General features: G+C 36.3%; 1 protein-coding gene, 1 long non-coding RNA gene and 1 other non-coding gene across 3 annotated transcripts; 2 read left to right on the top strand and 1 right to left on the bottom strand.

Annotated features, from left to right (window-relative positions):
* Positions 1-1,359: 1,359 nt before the first annotated feature.
* Positions 1,360-2,763, bottom strand: LOC138188848 (protein RRP5 homolog). The gene is made up of 3 exons (XM_069130991.1): positions 1,857-2,763; positions 1,627-1,792; positions 1,360-1,551 (listed from the first exon to the last, which is right to left on the bottom strand). Exons 1-3 carry the CDS (start codon positions 2,761-2,763, stop codon positions 1,389-1,391), a joined length of 1,236 nt encoding a protein of 411 aa, XP_068987092.1. The 3' UTR covers positions 1,360-1,388.
* A 2,383-nt stretch (positions 2,764-5,146) lies between these two features.
* LOC138188755 (uncharacterized) lies at positions 5,147-7,229 on the top strand. The gene is made up of 3 exons (XR_011175648.1): positions 5,147-5,737; positions 6,600-6,916; positions 7,022-7,229. It is a non-coding gene; the product is annotated as an uncharacterized LOC138188755 (long non-coding RNA).
* A 489-nt stretch (positions 7,230-7,718) lies between these two features.
* On the top strand, positions 7,719-7,837 carry LOC138188911 (5S ribosomal RNA). The gene has a single exon (XR_011175750.1). It is a non-coding gene; the product is annotated as a 5S ribosomal RNA (ribosomal RNA).
* Positions 7,838-13,224: the final 5,387 nt, after the last annotated feature.

Genomic DNA, 13,224 nt, shown 5'->3' with positions numbered 1-13,224 from the left:
TTTTAGGAAAGGAATAAGGGGGGGAGAGGTGATGCGTCGCGATGCTGAAAAGCACGGGGCATCCCACGGAATTGTCGGTAACGTCACATACCGTGACGAATACTCGAATCTTCCGATTCAATGTGTCTGAACTGAGGTAATAGTCGCTCCACGCTACAAGACTCGAGACACACGATCGACTTACAACACGGTTTTATATGTAGATCACGTCACTATGCTCGTTTTTACTGGAAAAATCTTTGACATGATTTGGTACGAGTGTGGTTTCGCTGCCGACCGAGTTTGCTGCTCGAGTTATTTTCCTTTTTTTCCACGCTTCCCTCTCGTGGCTTATTAAACACTTAAGAGATTATCACTACTGACTTCGCTAACACAACGTTTGTAGAAACAATATGACGATTACAAGATTGCCCAAAACGTAATAACCACGAACGGGAAGAATTAGGTTGTCCGAAAAGTGCCTTTCTTTTACAGACCCGTCTTTTACAACGATGCACCTTTATACAAACATGCAATCTAATCTGTCGAACGTTGTGATCTTTATTTTGGTAGAACAGAGTGGATCATATGTAAGTCGATAAAATAATACAAAACGGAAAATGTGCATCCACTATTTCCTTATAAAACGAAAGAAACTTTTCGAACGACCTAACACAAAAACGAAGACTTCTTGTATAAGGGTATCTACCTGGGTACCTACAAAACCAACTAGTACAATTTCAGGCACAATTCAAATGTTGCCGAGACCTGAAGAAGTCAATAGCGCGGACGTGGTTGTAACGATCGGTCAGGTAAAATCACTGCTGTACAGTGCAGCAGTTGCGTCCCAAACATGCTAAAAACCTTTTGATTAGACATATTCCTGATTTTGTCATTACAGAATAATCAATAAAAAGGACGCACTCGAGATCAGAGAAAATATAAATATGTCAATTTATGTTACTTTTTTCAATTTTATATGTATCAATATTAATAGTATTTTGCATACGTGACAGAAATCTTTACATAACTGGACTTTTTTAGGTATTGTGTAATTAAGGTTTTGCTCACATGATTTTTTTTTTATTTATTGAAATTTACAATCAATTCTCGCATTGAGAATTTTTAGTAATTTTTTCTCGTGGCGCAGTGACATGGCTAATTATTTATAATAAGTTAATACTTGTTATAGATAAGTATAATTTATAAGTAATTGTTATAAATAAGTAAATATTACTTAATATAGTTTATAAGTGTTGTAGATAAATAAATATTACTTAATATAAATATCTAATTAAATCTAGTGTTTAGGTCTAGCGGGCAGTGTCTCTTCAGCCTGCGGATCTGGTCCGACGTATCTGCTCACATGATGTAATGAAATACTTATCAAAATGTTTTATTATTTTTTATCATTTTGTACACTGCTTCTCTACATATTCTACAGCCATTTGTTGAACACGAATCACGTCTTCCTGAGTACCATGCTGTTCTTCAAAATTGATAAACTTTTTAAACAGGATCTTCATCTTTCTAGGTGGTAATGTCTGAACAACTGCTCTCTCTAGAACTTTCCTGTAAATACAAAATATTATAAGGTAAATTCTCTATGAAATTAAAAAGACAAAATATAATTGAAAATATATTTACCTTGCTATATCAATATCATTAGATTTAACTAATGAATCAATATAACAAGACCATATATCCACCCGTTTCGGATAGGAACTTAGAATTTGCTCAAACAGAGTTTGTGCTCTCTCTTTATCCCCAAATTTGTTCTCCATAATCGCAAACCTTGCCATTAGATTTACATCTGTAAATTTATATTATATTAGTATTTTATTCTTTATGACATTTTATTTCTGTTGTATACATACGTTCAGATGTTGGCAAAGATTGCAATGCTCTCTGCATAATATGCCTGGATTTGTCCTTCAAACCCATTCTTAACAAACATTCTCCACAATTAAACCATGTCTCGGGAATATGTTTAAACTTCGCAATCATAGTATTAATTGTTTTTTGTAACTCCATCTGCCTGCCAGCCTCGACATGAACAGTCAACATGTGACTGTATATTTTCAGTGAGTCGTTAGACCTCACTGCCTCTTTGAACACATCATTTAGTGACTCATGAAATCCATATCTGGATTCTAAATTTAACCAGGCCTTCCAAACATTTAATTTTTCCTTCTCTTCTCTGAAATTAATCGTCTTCACCGCTCTTCTCGCAACTGCTCTCGCTTTTTCTATTTCTGTTGCCAGTAAATGGTATGCCATATACTGCAACCATACTATTGAACTGTCTGGACTAGCTAAAACTAATCTATCGAACTGATCAATAGAATTTGGCAATTCGTTACTGGCGAGCGCCTCTTCTCTTTGGCGAATTTCACCTTCCTTCCTTCTTTCTTGTTCTCGACGTTCGGCGGCACTTAATTTTTTACTCCTGAGCTTTGGTTTTTCCTCTATTTCATCTTCACTATCGCTAGATGACTCTTTATCCTGAAGGAGAGTTACATTAGGGCTGCCATCCCAGAAAAACCCACACGCAGATAACTTTGGCTTCTGCTCGTTATCCTTATTATTAACATTGATAAGTGGTGTTGCTAATTTGGTATCTTCCAATTTTATCTTTTCTTCTCTTGTTTGTTCAATACACATTTTCTTCGAATATTCCTTTTCTAAATTTTTCACTCGTTTCTCTCTGTTTCGTTTTCCTTTGTTTTTCATCTTTGGTACTTCCTGTAACTTTTCAATTTTTATCCTTTTGGCGGCTAGCATGTTCTCTTGATTTTGTTCTCACTTTTTACAGTTTACGTAGAACTCGCGATTACACTTTACGATTCGCAATTCTCGGTTACAACTCGACTTATAAACGAAGAGTGAACATAGCGACTTAGCAGAGTGCGCGATACAAACTAAGACGATGACTGCTCAAGGAACGTAGAAGAACTGTCTTTCTGTGTCGATGGCGCTGCGGAGGAAAACTGCGATGGGTGTGGCTAAGGGTACGAGAGGATCGGATTCGTTAAGGAAAGTTTTCGTTAGGAAAGTGAGGGAAATGGGCGTTGCTGTTAATTGGTTAATCTACCAGGTTGATGGGTGAGAAAGGATGCTAACCGCCCTCGAAAGAGAGTTGCTAGCGGGAAGCATCATACCTGAGAAAAGCAGATTTCCCATATTTTTCCGGAGTAGATAATAAATTAAGGAATACTAAAACTAAAAGATATTTGTTCAGTTTGAAGGACCTTAACTAAAGTAATCCTAAGATTTATGGTGGGCTCTTAAGCTAGTTGAAGGTATGCAATCATCTTGTCCGAGGGATAGAGTTTGCTTTGTGTAGCAAGCCACGGGACAGAAACCGTTGGGAGGTTCATTGTCGAGTGCCGCTACAAATTGTTTCACGTAGTTCAAACGTTTCGCAAGTAAAGTGACAATGATAAAGTAATAGCCTATGTAAACTTTATTACACAAAATCAGCAGTGTAACGGTGCCACGGTAGATGTGGCCATCCCATCTCTCTGTGACAATAGCGATCCGAGAGCATAGAAACGCGAATATACTTCGCCGCTCTGGCACTAAAGAGGAAAGGAGAAAGAAAAACAAGAGAAACGAGACAAAAGAAACGAGAGATAACCGAGGTAAACATACTGTTTACGTTCACACAAAAAATGTAAAGCGCCGACACATAATATAGTATGGCTATGTCGTACCGTCGCGTATCGGTACTTTTGCCTAACACATATTATCAAATTCATAGTTTATTGTGAATACCCAAATGTATTTATATGTATCTTGGTTGTAAATAAACGTCATTAAAAAAATAAAAAAAAAAAGTATGTTTACGTTCGGGCTACAATAGAAGCTATAAGCACGATCAGAGCGGCGATAAAAACTATTAAAAATACCTTTCCTTCGGATAAGATTGGATAATTATAACGCGTAAAGCGCAATATACTAATAATAACGATCGAATCATCATAAAAGTTAAAAATCTAAAAATTAATTGTGCTTTTATATTTAACTTTAATAATAAATCATTATAACGAAATACTGATCGTTTGTTAAGGTTTACCTACAGACAAAATGTCCTCGGAAAATGCAACAATTTTAATGAATTCAACAAGATGGCCTCTAATGATAGATCCACAATTACAAGGATTAAAATGGATAAAAAATCGGTGTGGTGAAGATTTGCAAGTGCTGAGGCTTACTCAACCGAATTATTTATATTTAATTGAAATTTCCATTGCGAATGGAGGAATTGTTTTAATTGAAAATATCATGGAAGCCATCGACCCCATTTTAGATCCTGTTATAAAGAGAGATCTAATAAAAAAAGGAAGGTACTTGCTTATATATATTATTATTGTAACATAAATTCGTATTAGATAAAATTGCTGTTTAGGACATCCACCTTTAATGATTCTGACCTTCATACATATATGCTATCAAGGTCACCGTTCTGAGTGACCATTAAAAAATTTTAGCTGTCGCTTGTTATTCGTTAAAAAGTTATTAATATAATCATACTAAAATTTATTTAAAATAAATCATATTTAACTATTCATTATTACACATTTCCTGATAAAGTCCAAAGAAATATGTTGTTAAACAGCAAACATGGCCCGTTGTAATGTGAGAAAATTTGACATTGTCCATCACTGTGTCAACGATGTCAGCAACTATGCACAAATGGGAATCTCAACTCCAATTTTGTTGAATTTCGGATATGTTGTGGAGGGGATGGTCTCGAGTAACATGCACTCTGTTCGAGGCGTGAGACGATCGTAGTCCTGGCGGAAAACGAAGATTTTTATATACTTAACCCCATACAATTTCGAAACAAAATGATATGACTGAGGCAAATAAAACAGAAACAACTTAGCACAAACGCGATTTTTGAAATTATGGGTTCGAAGTTCTATTTAGAATAATTAAATATTGAATAAACCTCTCAATCTATATCTTTAAAGTTAATGTAAACATTTATATTCGTCTAACGACTAACATTAAGTTTGGGTTTGATTTTGTTTGCTAACCCTAACCTAACTCTCAGGCATCAGGTCTAGTTTGGGCATTGAGTGGAACTTCCCCTCTGCCCCTGGGACTTCAAGTCCCTGGACTCTCAAAAAATGAAGTGATTAAAAAATATCAATTTTTAATTGTTGTGATTACGAATAACTATTAACTAATATTTAATATTTATAATATTTTACTCGTAATCAATATCTTTTAATTAAAGATATTAACTGTTATATCTCAACTTTTAAAATTTGTCTTATGACAGTTATGGTGTGTGTTTACAAATGTAAATATCATGACATAATATTGTGTTTCTTTTCAAAGGTTATCGACTGCTGGGCCAGACATTTTAAGCGACGTCGATCTCGTGATCAATCTCGAAACCACGAAAAAGACTGCTGCGGAAATAGAAATAAAAGTAGCGGAAGCTAGAGTGACTGCTGTAAAGATAGACGAGGCTCGAGAAATTTATCGTCCTGTTGCGGCTCGAGCCAGCCTCTTATATTTCGTTTTAAACGATTTGAACAAGATCAATATGCTCTATCAGTTTTCTTTGAAAGCTTTCAGCGTTGTCTTTCTAAACGCAATTAGATTTGCAGTAGCTTCGGAGGATTTGGCTAAGCGCGTGGCTCTTTTAATGGATAGCATCACTTATCTAGTTTTCATTTATACAAGCAGAGGATTATTTGAAGCCGATAAATTGACCTTCCTTTGTCAAATGACTATTCAGGTAAATATTTTATAATTTAGATCAGCGGTTCTCAATCTGTGGAACCCCCCATCCGTGTTGTCAGATCCAAGGGATTTCTTTTTCTTGGTTTCGTTTTGTCACTATTCCTATCTTATACCTAGTAATTACTGTATTATTTATACGCTTCCTATTAGTAATTTGTATAAAACAACCATCTTCCATTAGCTACATTGCAACATATCCTTAATACTAACTACTGAACATCCAATATAGATATATATAATGAAATATATATACGTTAAAAATATATACCTGATGGAATCTCAATTAAATAAACTTTGGCGGATATTAAAAATTCCATATTGTATTTATCATTTTATCTACGTTTTATCAACGAATCTATTGTTTTATCACATCAATAGGGTCTTTGTTCCACCAAATATTTTTTTTTTAATTACCGAATCGGCCAAAAAATCGTGTCTTCTGAACAGTTAGCCTGCACTTGACAACAAGTTGGTGCCATAGGATAGGTGTTAATATGATCTTTTTATTTACTGCATTATCAATTGTATGGAATCTCATGTACTATACTATATACTATTTTACTCTACTATATCAGATGTGATAATTATAATTGATATAATTGCATAATTTATTATTAATTTTATAATCGAGTTCAATAATACAAACCAAACGGTTAGATACTTCTAACAAGAAAAGGAAAAAAACGTTAAAATAGCGATAAATAACGTAGTATATTGATTATAAAAATTTTGCACAGAAGTGCAAAGTTTACCAAAAAAATCTTGGATAAACTAAATCATATGAGGGTAGCTTGCAACACTACATATCGCATTTTTATTGCGACTAACGTCACATGGAATAATTCTATTTGTTTCAGATTTTTATGGAAGCAAAGGAAATATCACAATCAGAACTTGACTTCCTACTACGATTTCCGTATATTCCTGAGTTAACAAGCCCTGTAGACTTTTTAACAGACGTCGGTTGGGGAGGGATTAAATATTTGAGCCAAATGGAGGATTTTCAAAATTTAGAAAAAGACATAGAAGGTGCTGCGAAACGATGGAAGAAGTTTGTAGAATCAGATACGCCGGAACGAGAAAGTTTCCCGCAAGATTGAAAAAATAAAACTGCTCTGCAAAGATTATGCATTATGAGGTGTCTTAGACTGGATCGTATGACTTACGCGATTAGGTATGTTCCTGTCATATTAACTCATTTGATACTTCACGTTACATTACAAATTCTAGGAATTTATTTTTTCAATTATATCTTACTTGAATCGTGTTATTCCTATAGAATTTCTGCGACGTCGTTTTTTATTCTAATGTCCTTTTTATTGAGCCATTACAAGCTATATCATTATCAAACACATTCTTTAAACCCAGGTTAATGAGTGCATCATCTGCTATCTATGTACACCATACAATCATCATAACCTGTTTCGGCCGTAATGACGGTTTCAGCATTTGTTTAAGATTTTCATTAGTATCCAACCATTGTCCAGATCGTGTACGATTATCGTCTTCTAACATAGCCTCTTGACTGCGAAGGTGAGTGTCGCAGATTACCAATCAACCGTACTTCCCTAGAAAATGAAAAAAAGCTAAATTAACAGCCATTACAAAAAAATAAATAGACTGCTTCTCACCCTCAAACCTGCGACCTCTAAGTATCCTACACAACATAAGCAAAGTATTCGAAATAGTCATAAATAACCCCCTATAGTCTCCTTTTGCATAAAAAATAACGTAATCCTAAACAATCAATTCGGCTTGTAAAAAAGAAAATCTTTGGCTTCTAAAAACGAAAAGCTTCGGCTTCCTTAAGAATAGATTATTAATAATTTATAACCTAACTATCCAGAAAAAAGAATTTTTTGGTATTACACAACTATCACCTCACATTATATCAATCTTATTTTTGCACACGCTTATGTTTCTTTAAATATTCTATTTTTGACCCTGGAAAAGAAGTAAGAAAACTATTCATTTCAGCCAACGCTCATACCGCGCTGAGTGCACTCGTTCTCGTCCGATCACGAAAGTTAAGCAGCGCCGGGCACGGATAGTACTTGGATGGGTGACCGCCTGGGAACTCCGTGTGGTGTTGGCTCTTTTTTTATTTTTCCAATATTTTTTACTTTTCTTGACAATCTATTTTTAATAATCTATAATCGTTGCATCGAGAAAAAGAAATGTTTTGGTATTGCACGGCTATTACCTCACATTGTATCGTTGTCTGATAGACGTACCAATAAATTAGCACATGTTTTAAAACTAAAGGAAGTCACGTTTCTTGATATGCAGAAATTTTACGATAACGGATTGATATGGAAAATTGTTATTCTATATTTTCGACTTCTTTTTTCGTGTAGAATCACCCCCTTTCCGCTTGTACTACCAGATACCAACCACCCTGTATATATATGTCCGGGTCACATTACGATTAGGGTTAGGGGCATGAAACGAATCTTCGTTTGGATTACACATTGTCGTTATGCGATAGAGAAGATATTGACTAGTGCAAATACGATTATTACAGAATTTGACAAGTAACCGTGGTAATTAGATACTCGAGAAGCTAATGACAATGATCCTAGGTTCAATAACGAATTCGCGGTCAACGGGATGATAGATGAACGTGCTCACAAAATCTAGGTCTGACTCTTTGTTGGTAAAATGTGAAATAATCACTAGTCGTAAAGACGTTATTCTTTAGTCGATGAGATCGCCAGAGAGAATGACTTTCCCGTCTCGATGATGCCACAGAGGAAAACTACAATGGGGTGTGTCTAGGGACACGAGATCATCGGATTCGTCGAGGATAGCCTTCGTTCAGAAAGTAATGGGAATTGGCGTTGCTGCTAATTGGTCAATCTCCATATCGGTGGTTAGAAAAAGATGCTAGCCGCACTCCAGGGAAAGTTGCTAGTGGGAGACGTCGTTCGTTGAAAAATAGGTCTCCTCTATCTTCTCGTAGAAAGCTGCACGTGTACTGTAGAAACGCATCGACATCTGGCAGTCATCTTACTTGAAGAATAGGGTCTGCAAGTGGCAAGCTACGGGACAGAGACCGTTGGAAAGTTTACTGTCGAGTGTTACAACTATTTCCTTTTTAAGGAGAGCTATAGAATTACTCCATGCCTCTGCCAGACAAAGCGTTCATCCCGTGACCGCGGCTACGTTCGGCGGCTCGGTGGCGCCTCGAGCCCAAGCTCATTATCACAAATCTCGAACAAATACAATCGGATCGAATGACGACAATTGTTTAATTACGCCTATGATAGAATCTAGATTACGGTGTTAAGGAATTTTCCCGGAGTTCCAAAGGGAAGGCTCCGATGTCCTTTCATCTTCGACATATATATGAAATTTATATATAACGTTCAGAGATAAGTAATTATTAATATAATTAGATATGGTATTAGCAATGATTTTCGACAATTTTCTCAAACAACACTTTCTGTAGAATAATTTTCTGTTTAGTAAAATGTGGTTTATTCTCATTCAAAATACGTTTAAAAAAAATGGATATAACAAGCTTATAAGTTATATACGAAATTTACACATATATGTATGTTCAAAAAACTATTTTCTTTGGTGTCAGTCCTACCCATTCAACTTCGGTGATCTAACAATCAGCGTATCTGTATTATTTAATTACCTGGAAAATAGTATCAAAGTACCTTGGGAGGATTTTCGTTACTTATTTGGAGAAATAATGTATGGAGGACACATAACCGACGATTGGGATAGAAGACTATGCAAGACATATTTAGTAGAATATTTGAAAACGGAATTAGTTGAAGGTATATATGATAATTCACAATTATATTTCCAATATATTCGATTTATTAAATCTATTTCTAAATACAATTTTTTCTATAAAACTTTGTTTGTAAATTCTTTATTGGTCACTTCTTACAATAATCAAAACTTTTCAATATTGAAACGAAATATGCTTTATATCAATGTAGTTGCTTTAGAGATGCATATAATTCTTTGCTATTTAATGATTACTAATTGTTTTCTTTTCTTATTTTGTATATATCTGAGGTGTTGGTAATACGTGTGGAGTGCCAAAGAAAAACTCGGCGTTTTATTTAACAGTATATTTATTCTCACTTAACGGGTTTCTTACAAGTCTCGACTCGCGACTTGAGCGGACGATTATTTACTCGCGTTTCTCGATTTCGACTGTTCAATCACGCTTCTCGGTCACCACTCATCTCTCAATCCATTTCGTTTCTTTTTGTCACCTCTCAATATCCCCACTACGCACGCGTTCGTTAGACGTCCGCGACCATGGTCACGTACGCCTTCTTTCGAGTATTTGGCGAAAGGACCGTAGGGATATCGATGGCTCATTAGGCCTGTCGACGCTTACGCTTCGTCGCGACCTTGCTTACGTTTTGACGGTCTCGTGTAAACAGTCTGTCAACAATAGTATACTATGTACCGACGAAACCGTTGGAAAGTTCTTTGCTATCGAATGCCGCTACATATCACTTTGGATGATTATTATAACATAAGCGATTTTTCAAAGTAATAATACAATTTCAATTTATATTTTTTTTGAAAAGTAAATCTTTCACTTTATAGAAGTTTATAAACTCTAATGAAAAGATTAATGATAAGAATTCTGTTATTATTCTTGAATTAGAACAAGTACATATCAATTGCGTTTTTTAAATTATTATAACATTATATCTTCGTTTTTGTAATTTGTACACTTGTACAATTTCATAAAGCATTAATATACGGTTCACAAATATCTTCAAAATTGTTGATGTTATATCACACATATCAAAATCAAAATATCTCTAAAACAGCCATTTCAAAGTGTGAATTTTATTCTATTATTTCTTTTGCCTTTTCAGGACTGCACCGATTAATGCCAAATAATAAAATACAAAATATATAATTCCACATAAAAATGCCATTATTCTAAATACTGAAAAGTAACAGAGAATTTACCTTGTTGTAGACCGTTTTCTATGGAGAATTATTTGCTCGATGTGTGTGAACCGTCGGTCATTACGAATGTTTTGTTTGTTAGCGCGTCCCAGTCTATTTTAATTAAGTATTGTCGAATGCTGCTTCCGAAAACCGAATTGATGATCTGGGAGTGTTTTCAAATCTACTCTCTAGGAGTGGAAGGAGTCGATTCGTTAGCATTTTCTCAAATAGTTTTGACAAAGTAGGTAGAAGACTAATTGGGCGATAGGGGCTAGTTTCGTGTATTGGTTTACCAAGCTTAGGGATGAGAGTTTGGATCAAGTCAAATCCTGGTGCTTTACTTGTCTTTCTTGCCTTAATTAAGTGTGTAACTTCTTGCGCTGTTGTGCTGAGTATGGTGCAGCGTTTATCAGTTGTGTTGCTGGCATTTTCCACTTCTTCATTTGTTTGCCATCTTTTTCTTTTTTTTTTGTACGTGGAGAAATCCTCATGGACACTCCGCTGTTGCAATAATCGCGCTACAGCAGAGTAGTGTCGGACTCCTACTGACTAAAACTCCACGATGACCATCCTACGCGTATTACAGGAGTGCTCCAGGAACCTCTTATGAATTAACATCTGTTGCACCCCCTTCCTGCGTCCTCTTCTTCGAGCCAGTCCTAATACTTCCTGACTATTGAATTGGCGTTAGGGGGGGGGGGCATTGCCCCTAGCGCTGTCGTTCCTTCTAGTCGTGGTCCGTTGGGACGACGATGGAGCGGCTCTAGGTCGCCTGACTGCCATCCTTCTCCATCGTCTTATCCTACAAGGGTGAGAGTTTTTCTTTCTCCCCTTTCTGCTCGCTCCTTCGCGAGCATAACTCTGATATCTGCAAGCAATTGTCATTGGTTTGTATTGTGACAGTGGTTGCGTGTAAGTGTTATTGATTTGTGTGACTATGTAGGTGATGCTTGATGTTATTTTTTATTACTGCAGTTCCTCCATGTGCTTTACCTGAGGGGTGTTTGGTGTCGTAGATGGTGTAGTATGGTATTTTCATGTAACTTTTTAGAGTGAAATGTGTTTCTGAGACAAGTAGTATATCAATATTATTTTTATACAAAAATGTTTTAGTTTTTTGGGTTGGCTGTTGCAAGCCATTGGAGTTCCAGACTGCTATTTTCAACATGTCCATCTCTATTTTTTACTTAGCAAGTTTGTGGTAAATCTACCGACCCATTTATATAATACTTTTCTCCTTTGGTTGCAATCTTGATTATTGGTATCTGTTGCTGCATTGTTGGACTTCCCCTCACTATCACTATTCGTAACACTTCTCTGAATCACTTCACTGTAGCGCACGATTGCTTACACACGTCTGTTCACCTCGGTTCCCCGAGCCGGTCTGTGGTTGTCTCTTTGGCTCTGAGTTTAGGATACTTATTTATATATAGGGCTTTGTAGGCTGAGCAACCTTTGCAGTTAGCAGGATGGTCACCTTGACAGTGGATTCACTTCGCTGGGGTTTCCAGTGATTTAGTGCACTGGTCAGTGGGGTGTGTACCTGCACATTTAACGCAGGTATTTTATTTTATGTCAATAAAAAATAAGGATAACAGGTCTTTCGAGATTCTATGCTTTATGTTACTAACGTTGATTACTTCGTGGCCGTGTTTTAAAAGTTCAAATTTCAATTCATCTAAGTTTGCTGAGTGGTGGATGTTGCGTAGAACCACTCGGAAAGGTCTTTCGTGTTTGAGCTGGTATGTATGGAAATTGCCGTTCATGGTCTTTAATAGTTTGGTGAGTCTTCTATATGCATCAGGGTTTGTCGGCAGGATTTTTACTTTGTTATTATTTGTTTTTAGGTTGTAGTTCTCTTTGGAGATATCTTTCTCAATGGACTTTACCATTGTGTGTATATCGATGACATCATCAACAAATATAGGTGGGGGAGGGGAATTTCTTTGGGTGTGTTGGTTTGTTGGTGGGTCTGCAATTTCCATGGCGTCGTTTCTGGATTCCAATATGACGTGTCGATTGCATGTGGTTAGTTGGTTTGTTGACTGTTCGTTCTGGGTGGCGTTTGTGTTTATTTTTGATGCTTCTATTTTTCGCTTTTTAGAGTTTTTGGCGTCATTAGTACGGGGGGATCTGTTGCACTTTTGCCACGGAGGAGGTAGCGCGAAGCAATTGCGGATTTGCTCAGGAGAGCCTTGTCGTGATTCCTGGGCCATCATCGAGCTAGTTAATTCGAGTTGAATAACTAGTCGAGAGGCTATGAGGCTATGATTCGGGTAGAGGTTAGGAGCGTAGGAATTTTTCACTAAAAAGATAGGAAACACTTGGCTATGTTCACTTACGACGGATGGACGTCACGTGTTGTTTTACGAACTTCACAGAGCACTAGACACGTCTGCACGCTTCGGCACTCAACAGCGAACTCTCAACAGGGAACTGAAGTTGTAACATGACTGTGATTTGTTGCGTTTGCTGTCTGAGGACCGCGTTGTGTTCGCTTATCATTTTTGTTAGCATTTCGGTGTTTTTGATGGATTGCTT

Source organism: Bombus flavifrons, chromosome 17 (genome assembly GCF_040668555.2).
Source record: "Bombus flavifrons isolate JBK064 chromosome 17, iyBomFlav1_principal, whole genome shotgun sequence".
NCBI lineage: Eukaryota > Metazoa > Arthropoda > Insecta > Hymenoptera > Apidae > Bombus > Bombus flavifrons.
The sequence above is the reverse complement of the archived record's forward strand: the minus strand, read 5'-3'. Positions and strand labels throughout refer to the sequence as shown.

What these genes read in the sequence shown, in the direction of transcription:
- LOC138188848 (XM_069130991.1), bottom strand. Translation starts at nt 2,763, where the DNA reads ATGCTAGCCGCCAAAAGGATAAAAATTGAAAAGTTACAGGAAGTACCA. An exon ending in ATCTTTGCCAACATCTGAAC is followed by an intron (nt 1,793 to 1,856) that starts GTATGTATACAA and finishes ATAAATTTACAG; the next exon opens with ATGTAAATCTAATGGCAAGG. An exon ending in AATGATATTGATATAGCAAG is followed by an intron (nt 1,552 to 1,626) that starts GTAAATATATTT and finishes TTGTATTTACAG; the next exon opens with GAAAGTTCTAGAGAGAGCAG.